This window comes from Scardinius erythrophthalmus, assembly GCF_964197995.2.
Source record: "Scardinius erythrophthalmus genome assembly, chromosome: 12".
NCBI classification, from domain to species: Eukaryota; Metazoa; Chordata; class Actinopteri; order Cypriniformes; family Leuciscidae; genus Scardinius; species Scardinius erythrophthalmus.
In genome coordinates, this window is record NC_138232.1 from 26,538,971 (window position 1) to 26,560,508 (window position 21,538).

The 21,538-nt window shown below is 39.3% G+C and overlaps 1 protein-coding gene across 1 annotated transcript; it reads left to right on the plus strand.

Moving 5' to 3' along the window:
* The first annotated feature begins 1,272 nt into the window (after positions 1 to 1,272).
* Positions 1,273 to 6,715, plus strand: LOC308699543 (neuronal pentraxin-1-like). Its single transcript, XM_081380411.1, has 5 exons — positions 1,273 to 1,761; positions 2,100 to 2,307; positions 4,654 to 4,898; positions 5,080 to 5,259; positions 5,346 to 6,715. The coding sequence occupies exons 1-5, from the start codon at positions 1,345 to 1,347 to the stop codon at positions 5,565 to 5,567; spliced, it is 1,272 nt and encodes a 423-aa protein (XP_081236537.1). The 5' UTR covers positions 1,273 to 1,344; the 3' UTR covers positions 5,568 to 6,715.
* The last annotated feature ends 14,823 nt before the right edge of the window (positions 6,716 to 21,538 follow it).

Here is a 21,538-nt window from a genome sequence, read left to right on the forward strand (position 1 = left end):
TGAACCCCCCAAGCGTTTTCAACCCAAGCCGTCAAACTGACGTCATCAGAGAAGGAACACCATTCCAGACCGGAAGTAACTTTTCAGATTTTGATTAAAGATTACCACGGCAAACAATTTTTTTCTGTGTATTAACTTGCACGGATTAATTGTTAACCACAAGACTAGTAATATGAGCTAACAAAGTAAATAGGGTCAATTTTGATTTCATGACGACTTTAAAGGTATAATCCTCCAAAACAGTTTGCAGCAGAAGTCACAAACAGAGCAATATGTTATTATTTCTTATTAAGTAGATGAGTAAACTGCATTTAATTACACATGTCATTGATATGACAATTGAATAAAATAGAGTCAAAACATTAATGCCACAATTTTAATATTCATAAATAGGAATAGCCTACATACAAAGTTGTACGTTGGTAAAGTTGTGCATATGTAAATCATTTACGTAGTGCAGTCTGTAAATATTTGAAGGGTTTAGATGCAAAAGCCTCTAAGTGCCATCTGAAATTTTCTTCTAGAATGATTATTTTTATCAAGCTTGTATATTTAAGTTCAATAATTTCACTTAAATGGCAATGCAAATTGCCTATTAATTGTCATTAAAGTGAAATTACTGAACTTAAATATACAAGCTTTATAAAAATGATCATTCTTGAAGAAAATTTCAGATGGCATTTAGAGGCTTTTGCATCTGAACTCTTCATTTTAAGTTGTAGTGCTGTCAATACGTTAATATTATATGTTTCAGTGTGTATGAAAACGTAAGTAAATATAGCCTACGTGTGGTAGGCTATAGAACTACACTTTTCATAAAAAATACACACGTATTCGCATGAGATCGCGTTTGTACAGCTACATATGTGGTATTCAGTGCATTATAAAACAAAGGCAAAAAGAAGGCCCAACTAATTAGTCAATGCTCTCCTTTAAATATGACCAGATGGTAAAAAACTATTAGCCTACTTTAGACATACTTTTGAGAATATAACTAAAATAAAATACAATACATTTCAGAAATATAAAAATAGCATCGATTGGTCATAAACACAATATCGGTATCTAGATTTCTAAATAACAGTCCAAGTAAAACTACTTCCGAAATCTGAATAGTTTGCTATACATCACATCGTACTTACCATTGTGGCGAAAAGACATGATTTACCATCTCCCAGTTCCACCTTAAGAAATACACTTGACATGATTGGAGAGCGCGAGCGCGCTGCGCCTCTGCTGTCCTATATAAACCCACACGCGCTGCATAGAGTCAGCGGACAGCTCAGTGGTGGTGAAACAACAGGTTACTCACACTTCAAACACTGACAAAGAAGACAATCCGCAATGGAGACAATCTCATGGACACTTTTTCTACTTTCTCTTACATATTTGGAGGGATCTTCGCAAGATTTCGGACAGACACAGTTCATCTGCACGTCCGTGCCTAAGGATATGGACATGTGCGCAGCCACCATGCAGAACAGCGGGCCAGCGGAGGATCTGAAGACCACAGTAATGCAGTTAAGAGAGACAGTCCTACAGCAGAAGGAAACTATCATGAATCAAAAGGAGACGATCAGGGAACTAACTTCCAAGTTGAGCCGCTGTGAGAGTCAGAGTGTTCTGGAGCCCGTGACTGGAGGTCGTAGGAAAGAACCGGGCAAAAACACGATGGGAGACGTGTCCCGCGGCCCGACAGACACTCTAACCCAACTCGGGCAGACTTTAGCCACCCTTAAACAAAGATTGGAAAACTTGGAGGTATACATGACGTAACGATTTGGACTTTTCACCTTAAGACGTGTGACTCCATCTAGTGCATTTCCTAATAGTCATATCCCGCATTTCTTTAAAAACAAACTGCAATGCATGATAAATTAAATTAAGTTCAAATATTTTTAGCCAGATTGAGTAATCTTAATGGGGTTGAAAGATTTGGAGTGGAGGTCTTTAGCAGATTTAGTCAATGTGTCACTGGTTCACGGCAGGCTGCGCTAAGCCTGAAATTGGCTTATAGTACGTCTCTTATAAGTATCCCATGTTTGCGTTTTAAAGTATTCGTTTGAATAAGCACGCTCCTATCTCATGTTTTCCCGTAGCAGTACAGCAGGAACAACGGCTCTGTCCAGGCGAACAGCCTTAAAGATCTGCTTCAAAATAAGATCGAGGATATGGAGAAGCAGGTGCTGTCCCGGGTCAATACTGTGGATGAGAGCAAACCCGGGCAAAGGAACGACACAGATCAGCGCAATCGAGTGGAGTCAACTCTCACCTCCTTACATCAGAGAATTAACGACCTGGGGAAAGGTATGAGATGTCTTTCCATGAGAAATTTGACTTATTTGTGAGGCAAATAATAAATCTGAACTAGGCTATTTACTTCAATAATTATGTGTTTGAGAAGGTAGTTGCTGTAAAACAGCAATGTCGTGTAATGGCGCAGAGGATGGTTTGGGAGGGGGAGCTGCATTGCTTAGCATTTTGAGCTAATAAACAGCGATATAGCTTAATATTATGACGGATAATTTAGTCATTCTCAAAGCTAGTAGGTCTTCTCTGAATAGCAGCGTAAAGTTTGCTTCTCAAAGCGCAGCCAGCTCAGCGCAGCATGCGAGAGTCACATAAATTGTTTTTAAATAATCACCAGTTGCACAAAAAAAAAAAGTTTGATTTTTTTTTAAAGTAAAACCACTTAATTTACAGTGGGTTTCATTGTAAAATAAAAACAAGTAATTTACATTAGTGCAATGTATAGTCTAAGAACAGCCTAAGTCACTTAAGCATCAAGGGTTGCACCAGCCGTTCGTAAGTTCTTTCTTAAATTGGAACGTAAAGTCCACACTGGAGGCTTAGTAACTACTAGCTAGTTTGTAACTAACTCTGAACTTTATTCCGTTGCACCATTTGTTCGTAAGGCAGAACGTAGCTAGTAGGTCGTAAGCTCTCCGTAAAGAAATGCGTAGTCGCATATGACGTTTAGCCTCGATGATCCAATAGCAGCCTTCAAATACGTGAGCAGATGTTGTGTTGAAATGCTGTGAATTTCAGTTTATCCTTCATTCTTTTGCCTCACGGTACTAACGGTAAAAATAAGTTTCCATTAAATACGATACTTGATCATGAATAGCATAAGTGTTTTTATATGTAAATAACATTCAGAAACTGTATTTGGAATGAAATGAATAAGGATCAATAAATAAATATTGATACAAAAAACATAAGGAATTACGTTGATTGATTATGACTGATATTTGACATGCACAACATGGACCGATGCACACAGTGGCGGGGTGTTTAGGATGGGTTCGTGTTAAAGATAGCCGCTAACAAAGTAATCTTTTCACATAATGTTCTCTCTCTTAAAATGTAAGCGAGTGTAAATGTCAGCATTATCATATACGTCTAAAGAATTTAAGTCTGTCAGGTTAATTAAAGAAGAGCTTATTGATGCAGTTCAGTCTGTCTGATATTTTATTCCATCCGTTACTCTTGATCGGAGGCTGCCAGAGTTACGCTTCAACTAAGTTTAATGGTGCAACGCAAAAATATTTAGAAGTGCGTAAGTCGTAACTTAGTGTCCATTTATGTCAAAACTAGGCTAAGTTATAACTTACGCACAGCTGGGTAGGGTTGCACCAGCCGTTCGTAAGTTCTTTCTTAAATTGGAACGTAAAGTCCACACTAGAGGCTTAGTAACTACTAGCTAGTTTGTAACTAACTCTGAACTTTATTCCGTTGCACCATTTGTTCGTAAGGCAGAACGTAGCTAGTAGGTCGTAAGCTCTCCATAAAGTAATGCGTAGTCGCATAATATGACGTTTAGCCTCGATGATCCAATAGCATCCTTCAAATACGTGAGCAGATGTTGTGTTGAAATGCTGTGAATTTCAGTTTATCCTTCATTCTTTTGCCTCACGTTACTAACGGTAAAAATACGTTTCCATTAAATACTTGATCATGAATAGCATAAGTGTTTTTATATGTAAATAACATTCAGAAACTGTATTTGAAATGAAATGAATAAGGATCAATAAATAAATATTGATACAAAAAACATAAGAAATTACGTTTATTGATTTATGACTGATATTTGACATGCACAACATGGACTGATGCACACAGCGATGTGCTGTTTAGGATGGGTTTGTGTTAAAGATAGCCGCTAACAAAGTAATCTTTTCACATAATGTTCTCTCTCTTAAAATGTAAGTGAGTGTAAATGTCAGCATAAATAATCATATATGTTTAAAGAATTGAAGTCTGTCAGGTAAAAGAAGAGCTTATTGATGCAGTTCAGTCTGTCTGATATTTTATTCCATCCGTTACTCCTGATCGGAGGCTGCCGTAAATATTTAGTTTATACGTAGAGTTACGCTTCAACTAAGTTTAATGGTGCAACGCAAAAATATTTAGAAGTGCGCAAGTCGTTACTTAGTGTCCATTTACGTCAAAACTAGGCTAAGTTATAACTTACGCACAGCTGGTGCAACCGGCCCCTGGTGCAACCAGCCCCAGAGCAGTAGATACAAGCAATGGAAGCATTTGGGCACTAGCCTTTGTTTAGAAGTCCTTGTGGAATAGAGAGAGAGAGAGAGGGAGAGAGAGAGATATTAAGAGTGTTAAATCCTAACATTATTACTTTTTACTCTGCAGGTTCAAAAGGTAACAGGCCACTGGACAAGTTTCAGATAACGTTCCCCTTAAGAACAAATTACATGTATGCCAAAGTGAAAAAAAGTCTACCAGAAATGTATGCCTTCTCTTTCTGCTTGTGGATAAAATCCAATGCATCACCCGGGGTAGGAACACCCTTCTCCTATGCTGTTCCTGGACAAGCCAATGAGCTTGTTCTCATAGAATGGGGGAACAATCCAATGGAGATTCTCATAAATGATAAGGTACAGTGTCAGAAACAATAATGCAATATAATGCATACCATGATTGTTAGGGGCTGTATTATACAGGAGATATATCTCAATGTGTATCTCTTGGTTTACTTAGATAAATGCTGAAGTCATTTGGTATTTTAGCACCTAAAACAGAAGAGCAATTTGAGTAATCTACAGTATAACTTTACAGGTTGCAAAATTACCTTTCATTATCAACAATGGTAAATGGCATCACATCTGCATAACATGGACGACTCGTGATGGAGTATGGGAAGCATTTCAGGAAGGTGTTCTGCGTGGAACTGGAGAAAATCTGGCACCCTACCACCCAATCAAACCCAATGGTGTGCTGGTCTTAGGTCAGGAGCAGGTAAGACTCAAAATTATGCCTATTAGGCTTAATTTATGTAGAAAATGTTCAATTCAATTGAATTTGGTTGTTTTTTGTACTTGCAGGACACACTTGGTGGTGGTTTCGATGCAACCCAAGCCTTTGTAGGTGAACTGGCAAACTTCAATATATGGGATAGAAAATTGACAGCTGGCGAAATTTACAACCTGGCAACCTGCAACAACAGAACACAAGCTGGCAATGTGTTATCATGGTCAGAGAGTAATATCGATGTGTTCGGTGGAGCCACTAAATGGACTTTTGAGCCCTGCCGTCAACTCAACTGAACTGCAAAGGGGCCAGATCCATGTTTCTAGTTAGTTTGACGTTTAAAAAAAAAAAAAAACAGTTCTTAATTAAACATTCAAAGGTAAGCATAAACCTGGGGTTTCTATGAATACCTAAATATTTCTGTGCAAACACTCCAAAAAATGCTGGGTTGTTTCAATCCAAACTTTGGTCAACTATGGAAAAACCCAACCATTGGGTTAAATTTGTAAATTACATTTTTAACCACATGTTTGGGTTTGTCCATATTTGACCCAAAATTGGGTTAAAACAACGCAGCATTTTTTAGAGTGAAACTAGAATAATTTTTTTTTGTCTTGATAAAATAGTTTCCTGTTGGTTGTCTTGCAAACCTCAAAGCGACAGTGTTACTTTAGGTTACTTTTAGCATTAGCAATGTTTTTTTGCTGCTTTTTTTGCACGTAGATACAGTTTGCTTATTTTTTCATTCATATATTTATTTAAAGGGGCCAACAACTGAAGAACTGTCTCTTTGCAGCATTTTGGGCTGTAAAGCAACAGAGCATCACAACATAACTCTTGTGTTTTTTTTTTTTTTCAAATGATCACAGTTTGCTGATAACCCAATCACAAATCGTCACCATTTTAAATTATGGTTTATTTAATATTGGTACCCCATTCCCACCGGATCTTGCACTGTGATGGACTTGAAAATAAGATGGGAGAATAGTATTTATTACTTGGTAAAGATGGTTTAAAAGGATGGCACTTCCCTGCATTTGATTCCATTGATCTCACTGATGTTTCTGTAAGAATGTCATTTAGTTGCCAACATGCTTACAGCCTGAGTGCCTTGAACTGATGTATCAGTTCAGCACACATTTTTAGTTTGCTTACTCATTGTGTTACGCAATAACATTTTGCTTTTATTGATGAATTACTGTTTTTATGAAGCATCTTCAACAGCAATTGTTAAGGCTCTGGTGTGTTTTACTCTGTTCTAGGAATGTCATTTGTACAGTAACAGCATGATTTATCAAATGCTGCAACATCAATGCTGACATCTGCTTCTCCTATTGTTTTGGGTTGGGTTTTTTACTGTATTGATATATGCTAAAAGCATGGCACTACTGAACGATGATAAAGATATAATTTTTGTAATAAAATTGTGATATACAGTATATATAAATAGCATTTTACCTCAGCAGTCATTCTTACTCAAATACTGTTTAGTAGAGAGTTACAGAGATATAGGATACGGTATAAATCAATAGATAAACAGATAATATCTTATTATGTCAAAATTTTACAAAAATGTGCTCGATACCCTAAAATCTATAATTCTCTCATCATCTCACTCACTCTATGTTTGTGCACATGGGGCATTTGTTTTTATTGACACTTCCCTCTCTATCTTGGTTTTGTGTATACAGTAACAGACTGCATTGCTGGAAAAAAATATGGTTATAATTTCGAGCATACATGTTTAATCAGTGTGACATGGCATTTTGTGCTTCTGTAGGCATTAACAGGTGCTATAGCTGCCAGTAAATGTTTGGTATTTACAGTTTTCAGTCATTTGTTACAGTTTAAACAATATGAAAAACAAAATTATTATTCAGGTAAGATACAGGTAATAACTGCAAAACACAGAATGAAAATCTGACATAACCAAACTCTGGAGTTTATCAAACAAGATTTTAAGTGTAAGTGGCTCACTTATGTCATCAAGAAATTAGAAAAATATTAAAGGTACAAAAAAGTTTTGTTTAGTTCATATTTTGCTGGTTGATATGGCAGTCGTTTTTAGATTCATATTGACACCTAGTGGTCTCAATGCAGCATCACACAAAGCAACAATTTTCTGTTAACATTGTCACTATGTAATTACAGCTGTTTCACAAGTTCATTTGCCCATATAATCTGCTAATAAGGTTAAGCGTATTTGGCTTGCAGTCCGCAGTGGAGGGGCTCGAGGAAGCAGCTTCAACTCGAGCTTAGATATACCCTCCAGTGTGACTAATGCTTGGATGATGAGTAATGCTTGGATGATGAGTATGGTAGCAAGATGCCTAAATTATGTTTGTGGAGTTGTGGAGGTGGAGGGATGCCAAAACAGCTAATGCCAGAGCAAGGTGAGCAGCTGATTATATGCTACTGCAGTTAATAGAAAGATTAGATGGGTTCACTCCTCCCGAAATAACGTTTGTGAACTTCACTTATATCCCTGTGTCCTAAGAGTAAGTACAACAGTATTCAGCTAGACAGTATTCACAACATTTCAAGCCCCATGTAAATTAAAGTAATTGTTCACCTAAAAACAAAAATTCAGTTATATATGATATAAGAGGTAAAAAATATAAAAACACTACTTATTTCTTTGTGTGTACAGCTTTTGGGGATAAAGATTACTGAGATTACCCTCAACTAGAAATATAATAAACTGACAATATTGTGGCATTCTTTCAGCATTTTAGAATTTAGACTTTTACTTAGATGAGTTTGATATTATTCATGCTTCATTCATTCATTCATTCATTCATTTTATATTCAAGGAAAACACACTACAAACTAAAACATCTACAGTATATATCCTGTGGATTGCTAGTTTCTGTTCATCAATCAGGGGACCGTTTTCAAACCACATTGGACATTTTCAACGGCTTTACCTGATCTGATCTGTGGTTTAGGGGTAGGCGGTCATGATTTTGGCAAGTCAGGTAAAGCTGTTGAAAAACGCCCATTGTATTTTAAAAATGCCCACTGATTAGGAAACACCCATTTTGGGTATTTTTACACCTGGTCACTTCATCCGATTTTACTAATCGGATAGCTAGCCTATCTGTTTGGTTAAAATGGTTCCATTTATACACTTGGTCACATAAAAGTGTCTCCGCAAAATGGATGTAAATCCGATCTTCAATTCTGACACTATATGCACATTTAGTTCACGTCCACGAAAGAAACAGATATTCGCTGCATTTTATATAACATCAGCGCATTTCAAGATCAAAGGTCGCAACAAGAGAAAGAGTGGCATCTGCACGGGTACGTTTTAATGAAGATGGTTGTGCTTTGAGAATCTGCGGCAGTTTGCATGTTGGCTTGCTGAAGAAATACTCACCTACTCATCATGGTGATGCGTGTTGCAGTAGTGCCATCATATCTGGCTATAATATATTTAACATATAACACGCTCATATATATATATATATATATTATACACTACCGGTCAAAAATTTTAGATCGGTAAGATTTTTAATGTTTTTAAAAGAAGTCTCTTCTGCTCACCAAGGCTGCATTTATTTGATTAAAAATACAAACAAAAACAGTCATATTGTGGAATATTATTACAATTTAAAACAGCTGTTTTCTATGTGAATATATAGTAATTAGTGTAATATAGTATATATTATAGTATACATGTATATGTATATGTAATATAGTGTAATTTATTCCTGTGATCAAAGCTGAATTTTCAGCATCATTACTCCAGTCTTCAGCACGATCCTTCAGAAATCATTCTAATATGATGATTTGATGATCAAGAAACATTTATGATTATTATCAATGTTGAAAACAGTTTTTTACATTTTTATTTCATGATGCTATGATGAATAGAAAGTCCAAAAGAACAGCATTTATCTGAAATCTTAAGCTTTTGTAACATTAAACACTACCGTTCAAAAGTTTGGGGTCAGTAAGAATTTTAATTTTAGTTTTGGGGGAAATAAATAAAATAAATCAATAGTTTTATTTATCAAGGATGAGTTAAAATGATCAAAAGTTACAGTAAAGACATTTATAATGTTAGAAAATATTCTATTTTAAATAAATGCTGTTCTTTTGAACTTTCTATTCATCAAAGAATTTTGAAAAAAGTTTGTACACAACTGTATTTCAACATTGATAATAATAATGAATGTTTCTTGAGCATCAAATCAGCATGTTAGAATTATTTCTGAAGGATCATGTGACACTAAAGACTGGAGTAATGATGTTGAAAATAAATAAATTACATTTTTAAATATATTAAAATAGAAAACATTCATTTTAGATTGTCATAATATTTCACAATATTACGTTTTTTTTTTTTTTTTTTTTTTTTTTTTTTTTTTTACCAAATAAATGCAGCCTTGGTGAGCAGAAGAGACTTCTTTTAAAAACATAAAAATTCTTACCGATCTAAAACTTTTGACCAGTAGTGTATATATATATATATATATATATATATATATATATATATATATATATATATGTTACCGGCAAAGTGTGAAATCCCGGTATTGTATAGAATGCCTAGGCAATGTATAGAATGCCTGATGGTTTTTTGCAAAAATACATTACCTAATTCAATACATTATAGGCATTCTATAGAATGCTGAATTACATACTTTGCCAGTAACATATGTTATATATATATATATATATATATATATATATATATATATATATATATATATATATATATATATATTGTTTTACATTTTGGGAGGAGTAAAATTTACATGGCCTATATTCAACAACCAGATGCATTTACACTTGTCCAGATCTGTTAAGAATGTATCTCAGACCACCTCCTAAAGAGCGATCGGATTAAATTCGCCTCGAAAGCGTTTCAGATGGCCTATACACCTGTATATATGGGGCCGGTTTCACAAAGCTATTTTATGATGTTTTATTAACAAAGTTCGGGAGGAGCACGTTCAAATAATCAAGCAAGCAATCAATCAATCAACTCATCAAACAATTACCATGTCTACCCTATCAGCATGAGAGGAAGCATATATATATTCACTCTGTCAACTCACCTAACTTCCTTGACAGTTTTCAGCATCCCTCCACCACCCCGACTCCTCACTCTTGGCTTGTTCTTTCACAGCCAGGAATACGGGGGGAGTACTCTGGGTTCGGGCCAAATACCGAGCCCGGAGCCCTCTCCTCGGACAGCACGCCAAATACGCATTTATTCTATCTGACTTATTTGTAAGTGTGAACTCGTGAAAGACCAGTCTATAGTGTTAGAAAAGTCTAAAATTTGCTCATAGACTAGTCTAATGCAAATTAGACTGTTTCACAAAAATAAAGACTGACTTAATTTAGACCAAAAAAATTAGACACCTTACCCCCAGGCTAACTTAGGTCTAAGACTCTATGTTACCTTGGCAACCAGCAGTAACAATCAGTTACATTACAAACAGCCAAAAGAAAAGGGAAAATGGCTCATAATTTAAACATTCCACACATGTTATGGTTAACGAAAACTCAAACGTGTGCGCAAAAACCAATGCGGTTTTGTCAGTGTTGGGTTTCTGTGGAGTCCTGTCTGTCTTTATTAGTTCATTTGTATCACCTGTGTCTAGTTAATTATCCGTATCACCTGTGTTCTGTCAATCAGTGTTTCATCAGTGTGTGTATTTAGTTCCTTCTGTTCAGTCAGTATTTGTCTGTTCTTGTGTATGTTAAGTGGTTTTTGGTGTGAGTGTAATCCTGCCTGTCTGTGCCTGGGGAAATACCTATTGTGAGTAAAAGTTTATATTGAAATCTTCTGTCTTCATCATCTTTTTCATCATCTTACACCAAACTGTGACAGAAGAACGGACCAATTAAAATTCAAAATGGAGGACTGTTTATTTCAAACCGGTCGATCTCTGGAAGAGTATGTGGAGGTCTACCTCAACCTTTATCAAGACGCGAGCTGGGATGAAGATTCTCTTAAAGGATAATTCCGGTATTTAGCACTTTGAGTCTCTTTTCTAGTTTGTTTTGGATGAACTAGAGTGGTGGACACAGAAATTTTGACGATGGGTCCTGTCTCGACTTTTTGACTCGTTTAGAATCGCCTTTGACCGCTTCAGAGTGGCTGGCTAAGGGCATGCACGAACATGTCCTTAAAACAACCCTTAACGTTCGTTTTCAAAACTGTGCAACTCACTGAGTGGTTAGTGGTGTTCGTTGATGATTAAAACAAATATATCGGCACAATGTATGATTTCAATCTGTGTTATTTGCTATAGTGGAACTATTTTTTCAGATACCTCACAACCGCGTATAAACTTCCGCTCGATATTTGAGTCTGAAGCGCAGTAATATCAACGAACAATGAGTCCTCCAACAGAAATCAATGGGATTTTACAAAATGCCAATTTAAAACACGACAGAAACTGTATTTCGCTACGCTACTTGTTTTGGAACATCAACGAACACCACTAACCACTCGGTAAGTTGCACAGTTTTGAAAACGAACGTTAAGGGTTGTTTTAAGGACATGTTCGTGCATGCCCGTAGCCAGCCACTCTGAAGCGGTCAAAGGCGATACTAAAGGAGTCAAAAAGTCGAGACAGGACCCATCGTCAATTTTTGTGTCCACCACTCTAGTTCATCCAAAACAAACCAGAAAAGAGACTCAAAGTGCTAAATACCGAAATGATCCTTTAAACAGCAGTTCTGGAGCGGGATGGACAATCTACTCGCCCAGATGCTGCTGTTGGGAGCATCGACCGCACCTTATGGGTGTGTGGATCCTCCCTCACTGTGGGAGCCGCTGAAAGTATACCTGACCAGCTCAATCCTCACGCCACGCCTCCTGTCCTCGTCCAGAGCCCGAACGAGGTCAATTTGATTTTTTTTTTTTTTCTGAGCCTGTACTTCACGTCAGTCCCGCCGAGCCTGCACATCATGTAATGCCCGACGAGCCAGAGACTGTTAACGGCATACCCGCATAGCTCCCTTTGCCGCTGGTCCCGTCCAGCCCAGAGCTTCCTTCGCCGCTGGTCCCGTCCAGCCCAGAGCCTTCAACGCTGGTCCCATCCAGCCCAGAGACTTTTTTGCCGCTGGTCCCGTCCATCCCAGAGACTATTTCGCCACTGATTCCGCCCAGCCCTGAGCCTGTCACCACCCTAGAGCCTGAACTCCCACCCAGCCTCCCTGTCCCACCTCCTCTCATCTGCCTTCTCTCAACCCTTCCTCCACCACTACCTGGCAACCCCTCTGCTCCTCTATCCACCTTTGAGGAGGTGGAGTCGCCGTGGGTCTGCCTTCCACCAACTCCACCAGGGTCGGTGGATCCCCGGTCTCCGCCTCCGACCTCTTCTACTTGAACTCTGCTTCAGCCTGCCAGTACTTTACCTCCACCGTGGCTCCTACCTCCCTCACCTCCGCCATGGCCCATCAGCTCACCAGCTCCGCCAGGCTCCCTAGTCCCCCCGGTTCCGCCTTGGTCATTCCTCGCCCTGCCCTCGCCTCGGGACTCCTTCCCTCTGGCTTCGCCTCGTCCATCCATCCCTCTAGCTCTGTTGGGCTCCTCACTCCCTCCGCCTTCACCTTGGTCCTTGGTCACTCCGGCTCCGCCGTGGCCTTCTGGATGCCCGCCTGAGCCTCGGTCGCCGGAGCCGTTGATGGGAGGACATGGTGACAGTCCCTCAGCATCGCCCCGTCTCTATGGCTCCACCCTGGTCTCCTCAACCACCTGCCTCGCCTCCGTCAGTCGGCCCCCTAGAGTCGTCAGTCCTGCCTCCCCCATGGCTCCTCCCTCCATCGGCTCCGCCCTGGCCGCCTGCGCTGCCTGCTCCGCCTGCTCCGCCCTGGTCCCTCTTGCCCTCTATCTGCCCTCACCTACTCTTTGTCCTCCTATGTCCCCCCTCCCTCCGCAGTTAATCCTTCCACGGCGAGAGGGGGGAGTTCTGTGAGTGTTGCGAATGCGAATGAGTTGAATGTGTGTGCCATTCCTAATTTTAATCTGCCTTTAGGTAAACTGGAATTGATCAAAGCACAGTGTGCTGATCCCACTCTGAATACTTGCTTCAGAACCGCAGTGAAACAAACTGCCTTGCCAAAGCATTCGGTTGCTTATTATTGCGATGGAGAGGTGTTGATGCGTAAATGGTCTCCGCCTAAAGCTGAGGAGGATTGGAGTACTGTTTACCAAGCTGTGGTTCCAAAGCCTTATCGACAACAGGTATTAAGCGTCGCACATGAACATGAACTCTCAGGCCATGTTGGCATCAGGAAAACATATGATGATTTGTTAAAACATTTCTTTTGTCCATCTTTGAAATCTGATGTAGCAAAGTTCTATAAGTCTTGTCATGCCTGCCAGCTAGCCGGTAAACCTAACCAGGTTATTCCCCATGCTCCGTTAAAACCAATCCCAGTGCTTGGAGAACCGTTTGAGCGTATTTTAATTGATTGTGTTGGCCCTCTGCCTAAAACAAAATCCGGAAACTCTTATCTGTTAACCTTAGTGTGCGCGACAACCAGATTTCCTGAAGCAATCCCTTTGCGAACTCTTAAAGCTATGGCTATTGTTAAAGCCATTATCAAATTCTGCACTACGTTTGGTCTGCCCTGTGATATATTCAATCTGATCAGGGTAGTTGTTTTATGTCAAAGGTGTTTGCAAAAGTAATGAATCAATTAGATGTCAAACACCAACCGAAAAACACTTGTGCAAAACACTTACCGAAAAAGGACAATGCCCCACTCTGTTATCCTTTCACAGGCAAAGTTACACAGCATTCATAAAAAAACAACTGCTTAACTGGGGTACAGGGAACTGCACATTACTCAAAACATCCCTATGCCCCAAGCGAAGTTAGACCGCCTGCTCGATACAAAAACAGCTTTAACCCACATACTCGAGAGGTGAGCAATTGCCGAATCCACTAATGAAGCAAGTCAAAGTAAACGAGCAAAGAGACGAAGACAAGCTAGAATACAAAAAGCAATTTGTTAATGCAACACACACAGCAATTAAAACTTTAGCAAACTGCTACAGGCTAACAGCATATAACTGCAGCTACCGTCAACAAAACAAGTCAAGTCACCTTTATTTAAATAGCACTTTTTACAATACAGATTGTATCAAAGCAGCTTCACAGTGATAAGATGAAAATAATACAACAAAGTTTGTTTCTAGAAGAAAATTGTGTCATCGTCTACCTTAAGTAAGGCAGATCAATAATATTGTTAAGGGGGGGGGGGGGAACACTCAGTTTCAGTCAATCTCATGTTAATCTTGAGTACCTATAGAGTAGTATTGCATCCTTCATATCTCCAAAAAGTCTTTAGTTTTATTATATTTATAAAAGAAAGATAGGCTGTACCGAGTCTTTCCAGAAAAAAACGAGCGGCTGGAGGCGTGCCGTGTGGGCGGAGCTAAAGAATCACGAGTGCTGTTCACTGTTTACTTGCTGTGCTTACGCGCCGATAGCTAACAACACACAGACATTTGAAGCAGTTTTATTCACCGCCTGCGGTTCCACGACCGTGAACCTTCCACGACCGTGAACCTTTATCGTTGGGACTGTAAAAAATCAAGAATTATGCAGGGCAGGTCCTATTGGGCTTTCTTCTGTGCAGCTTTACACGTTTCACAGAATTCTTTACATCAGAAATATTAATTATTAGTCTGCCACCAGCCTGTTTTATTTAGCTGTACGGAGTTAAATCTGTGTGGTGAAGCTTGGCGTCGCGTCTGAACGCGTTGTTGTCTTTGGAGCACCATCGATTTGATTTATAATTCTTGATTTTTCTCTTTAAACTCACTTACAACGAACATTTTCTACTTTTCCTCACCTCATAGTTACAACGCGGACTGTTGAGCAGACACGTCTCAAGCCTATTAGTGATCCAACATCGGATACTCTTATAGGTTACTCCTGTGGATCACGGCTGAACGCGTCTTCTCCACACTCACTTACAAACAAAATTTTTTTCACCTATCGTGCGTCTACTCTACACCCGTACCACTAAAAAGACGGATTATATCCAAGACTTCAGTCACAAATAAGTATTAATATTGATAGCATCACTGGTAGCGTCGTTGCTAACTTACTGTCCATCTGTTAAAATGGCGAATATATCAGATGTAAGTAGTCTACCTTTTGGTGCAGGTGAGGACACATTTGAGCAGCACGCACTGCAGTCTGAACTGGAAGCTGTTGAGAAACAGATCCACGACCTTTTAGTGAGACAATCCGAGCTGAGAGACCGGCGTTTAGCTCTTGAAACATCACGCGCCGATGCACACAAATCAGTGATTAACGTTACTAACCCGCTGACTCCGACCTCGTCTACTCAGTGCGTTTTTCAGCATTGGTCCCGAGCACCGAGGTCGCGATCAGCCATGGTTTCGTTCACTCCGGCTCCAACACGCCACCCACCATGAAGCCTGGATGGTTCCGCAGCGGAAGACGCGAGTCAGGTCTAGACTAAGACTCTCTCCGACCCTCCTGGTTTTCGAGATATCCACCCAAAACCGCTTCTCCCCTCTTCGTGAAACAGAACGCGATGCTGTGATCATCGGCGATTCCATCATTCGGCACGTACACGCTACGTTAGGTAAAAGTAAGGTGCACAGTCACTGCTTTCCTGGTGCTCGTGTTTCTGAAATCGCTGCTCGCATTCCTGAGATTCTGAACAGTGATGAGCGCGTCGGAACTGTGGTCCTGCACGCAGGAGTGAACGACATCAGGCTGCGCCAGACGGAGATTCTAAAGAAAGACTTCAGGAATCTGATCGATACGGTACGCAGCACATCGCCTGAAACAACGATCATTGTGTCAGGACCGCTTCACACGTACCGACTAGGACATGAAAAGTTTAGTAGATCATTTGCGCTAAATGAATGGTTAATGTCATGGTGCAATGAGCAGAAACTGCTCTTTGTAAATAATTGGAATCTGTTTTGGGAGCGTCCTAGGCTTTTCCATGCTGATGGCTTACACCCAAGCAGATTCGGAGCAGATCTTCTGTCGGATAACATCTCCAAAATGTTAAATACCTTTTGACTAGTAACCAAAAGTCCAAATCATAGTTTCTATGCAGTGTTCTACACTAGTATTTATATCAGTTAAATTGGTGCAGCAGAGACTGTGTCTATTCCTCGTTTAGTGAGATCAAATAATAAATCTACTGCAGGATCTAGGAAAAATCTAATTGTTATTAAAACAGAAAATGTTGCTATTAGTAAACAAAAACAATTTCTAAAGCTAGGTCTTCTAAACATTAGATCACTCACACCTAAGGCAGTTATTGTAAATGAAATAGTCACAGATAATAGCTTCGATGTACTTTGCCTTACTGAAACCTGGCTTAAACCAAATTATTATTTCGGTCTAAATGAGTCTACTCCATCAGGATACTCCTATAAACATGAGCCCCGTCTGATTGGTCGTGGCGGCCGTGTTGCAACAATCTATAGAGATATTCTCAATGTTACTTAGAAAACGGGTTATAAGTTTAATTCGTTTGAAGTACTTGTACTAAATGTTACGCTCTCAGATGTAAGAAAAACATCCCTATTATCTCTAGCCTTGGCTACCGTATATAGACCGCCTGGGCCTTACGCTGATTTCCTAAAAGAGTTTGCAGATTATCTCTCAGACCTATTAGTCAATGTCGATAAATCATTAATTGTTGGAGATTTTAACATACACGTAGGTAATCCAAATGATGCGTTAGGGGCTGCGTTTACAGATTTATTAAACTCCTTTGGGGTCAAGCAAAACGTTACTGGACCAACTCATCGTTTTAATCATACACTCGATTTAATTATATCACATGGACCGATCCAACTGATATAGATATCATTCCACAAAGTGATGATGTCACTGACCATTACATAGTAACTTGCATATTACATACTCCTGTAATATATCATGCTGCGCCGCGTTATCGATCAGGCAGAACAATCCTTCCATCCACCATAGATAATTTTTCAAATTGCTTATCTGATCAGTCTCAGCTGCTCAGTGAACCCAAACAAACAGATGAACTAGAGGAATTAACTAGCACTATGAGCACCATTCTCTGGATATTGTTGCACCCATTAGATTAAAAAAGGTCAGAGAGAAAAGTAAAGCACCATGGTACAACAATACTACGCATGTTCTAAAGAGAGAAACCTGTAATTTAGAGCGTAAATGGAAACAAACTAATTTAGAGGTCTTTAGAATCGCATGGAAAGACAGTATGTCACGTTATAAAAAGGCCCTAAAAGCGGCCAGGGCTGAGCACCTCCGCAAACTAATAGAAAACAACCAAAACAATCCTAGGTTTTTATTTAAAGGGATAGTTCACTTTGAAATTAATTTTTGATATGTTTTAGCTTACCTCAAGGGCATCCAAGATGTAGGTGTCTTTGTTTCCGCAGTAGTTTAAATTTTGATATTTTTAGGTCAAACCGTTCTTGTCTGTCAGTCATATAATGCAGGTCGATGGTCACTGGCTCAAAACACAAGCACAGAGTCCAAATTAAAACAATTCCCCATCGTCCAAATGAAACAATTCCCCATTGGGCAGGTATAGCGGGCAGGTATAGATATATACATAGATGTCGCCTTGGCTTCGGTTTCGTTCCAATGAACTGCAGTAGCCAAGGCGACATCTATGTATATATCTATACCCGCCCGCGCCGTCAGATCATTTGGACGTGTGCTGTTTTCAAGAGATAACAACGATATAAATACTGTTCGTTTTCTCACACAAACCGCTCGTTTCGTGTCTTAGGCCATCAATGTGTAATTATGATGGGGAATTGTTTCATTTGGACGATGGGGAATTGTTTTAATTTGGACTCTGTGCTTGTGTTTTGAGCCAGTGACCATCGACCTGCATTATATGACTGACAGACAAGAACGGTTTGACCTAAAAATATCAAAATTGAAACTACTGCGGAAACAAAGACACCTACATCTTGGAATCCCTTGAGGTAAGCTAAAACATATCAAAAATTAATTTCAAAGTGAACTATCCCTTTAACACCGTGGCTAGACTAACAAATAAACAGACGTCACCTGAACAAAATATTCCGTTACAGTTTAGTAGTAATGATTTCATGAAGTTATTCACTGAAAAAATAGAAAACATCAGAACCTCAATTGTAAACTTTCAATCCTCAATCGCGCCTTATAATTCAGCCTCAATTATCACCCCGCAAGAACAATTACAGTGCTTTACAACTATAGAACAAAAAGAGTTAAATAAACTTATCACCTCATCTAAAACAACAACATGTTTATTAGATCCTATACCAACTAAACTACTAAAAGAAGTGTTACCTGTAGTGGAAGAGCCTCTCCTCAATATTATTAACTCATCTTTATCTTTAGGTCATGTTCCAAGAACATTTAAACTGGCAATTATAAAACCTCTCATTAAGAAACCGCAATTAGACCCACATAATCTAGCAAATTATAGACCCATTTCAAATCTTCCTTTTATGTCTAAAATACTAGGAAAAAGTTGTATCCGCCCAATTGGTCTCTTTCTTGCAAGAAAATGACATCTATGAAAAGTTTCAGTCTGGATTCAGGCCGCACCATAGCACTGAAACTGCGCTCGTTAAAATCACAAATGATTTACTATTAGCTTCTGACCAAGGCTGTATCTCAATACTAGTTTTACTTGATCTTAGTGCTGCGTTCGATACTATAGATCACACAATACTCTTAGATCGACTACAAAATTATACTGGTGTTCAAGGACAAGCATTAAGCTGGTTCAGATCATACTTATCTGACCATTACCATTTTGTCTATTTAAATGGAGAAAAATCTATCATAACTCCAGTAAACTATGGAGTGCCGCAGGGATCTGTGTTAGGCCCTCTATTATTCTCAATATATATGCTGCCACTTGGAAATATTATAAGGAAACATGGAATTAGTTTCCATTGTTATGCTGATGACACTCAAATCTATATTTCATCATGGCCAGATGAAAACGCTAAATTATCCAAATTGACAGAGTGTGTTAAAGATATAAAAGATTGGATGACGCGCAATTTTCTTTTATTAAATCCAGACAAGACAGAGGTACTAATCATCGGTTCAAAAAACCGCCCACAAAACCTCTCACACTACAACTTTAACATAGTAGGATGTCCTGTTACTTTATCCTCTACAGTAAAAGACCTGGGTGTTATATTAGACTGCAACCTGTCTTTTGAAAATCATATTTCATATGTTACAAGAACAGCCTTTTTCCACCTTAGAAACATTGCTAAGCTACGTAACATGCTATCAGTTTCTGATGCAGAAAAGTTAGTTCATGCATTCATGACCTCGAGACTAGATTACTGTAATGCTTTATTAGCCGGTTGTCCTGCATCCTTAATAAACAAGCTACAGTTAGTCAAAAATGCCGCCGCTAGAGTTCTTACTAGATCAAGAAAATATAATCATATAACACCAATTTTATCATCACTACATTGGTTACCTATAAAGTTCCGTATTAATTACAAGGTATTGCTACTGACTTATAAAGCCCTAAACGGCTTAGCTCCAGTCTATTTAACGGATCTTCTATCGCCCTATAATCCATTGCGCTCTTTAAGATCACTAAATGCGAGGCTTTTGGTCATACCTAGGATATCCAGATCCACCAAAGGAGGGAGAGCATTTTCACATTTAGCTCCAAAACTCTGGAATAGTCTTCCTGATACTGTTCGTTGCTCAGACTCGCTCTCCCAGTTTAAAACTAGATTAAAGACGCATCTCTTCAGCCAGGCATTCATATAATACTTTTAATCTTACAGTTAAATCCAACCTCTAGTTTATAAACGCCAGAGGAGAACTGGCCCCCGACTGAGCCTGGGTTCTCCCAAGGTTTTTTTTTTTTTTCTCCATTAGGTCACCTGATGGAGTTTTTCGGTTCCTTGCCACTGTTGCCTTTGGCTTGCTCAATTGGGGATATTTGGGGATATTTAATTTAATTAATCAATCAACAATACTATTGATCAGCATTACCAAACGTGGACGTTTTCCACTAGAAACAAACATTGATGTATTATTTTAATTTAATACTGTGAAGCTGCTTTGATACAATCTGTATTGTGAAAAGCGCTATATAAATAAACTTGACTTGACTTGACTTGACTGCTCCATCCTTAAGCATTAGACGATCTGCAAATCCGGCGTCGAACTGGGCCTTGTTTTTAAAACGATCATTGTCGAAATGCAAGTAACAAACAAGAACACTTGCACAACTCTGTTGATGCTCTGGAAAAACAAACTCCATCCACTGGTCCCTTAACGCTGGGTTCTTTGGGAATCTGTGCAGGGTTGTCTTGCCCTGGCAACCAAAAACCCACTTCTTTGGTGACATTGACTTCCCTAAAGCCGAGCACACTCAGCGCTTTGATGTGCGTACTGCTTTCACTCTCTTGCTCTGGTCTACGGGTGCGCGCGCGCCCTTCCGGGAGAAGTGCCCTTAGGACCCGTATAAGGAAATTCCGCCCCATCTGATGTCACACAGGCCCATACTCGAAAAAAACTTTCCGAAACTTGTGACAAACCGGAAGGAGTATTTCTGGCACAGAAATACTCCTTCAAACGTACAATTTAATTTTTGAAACTTTGTCCATGTTTAGCATGGGAATCCAACTCTTTAACAGTGTAAAAAACTCAGTATGAAATAGCATTTCACCCCCCCTTTAAATCTTAAATGTCTCCAACTAAGCAAGCCAAAAGCCAAGGCAACAGTGGCAAGGAACCAAAACTCCAAGGTGACAGAATGGAGAAAAACACCTTGGGAGAACCCAGGCTCAGTCGGGGGCCAGTTCTCCTCTGGCCAACAAACGAACAGTGTATGAATATGATTCAGGCAGCATTACAGGTCAGAAGTCAGATTGGATCAGAACATTCAGAATATTATCCAGTTCCATCTGATTGGAAGGAGTCATCACACCGGTATGGAGATGACTTTGTTGAGGATCAGTGCCAATGGCTGATGATGCTGGCACTTCAGGGATGCGTTGTGGATGGGTCCAGGCACAGATCCACCATCTGATCTGCATACGGCCCGGATCCGGCTGACTTCAGCCTCGGAATAAACAGAAAGACTAACATTAGCGTAGATGCCATTCTTCTTATGATGTAACGAATACATCAGGTGTTATGGGAAGTGTCCCCAGTTCCGGCTGCCTAATAATCAATAAACTGATTTGAATAATAGAAATGTAATGTTCTATATGATGTAGCAACAATGGCATCTGCTTTTCAAATTA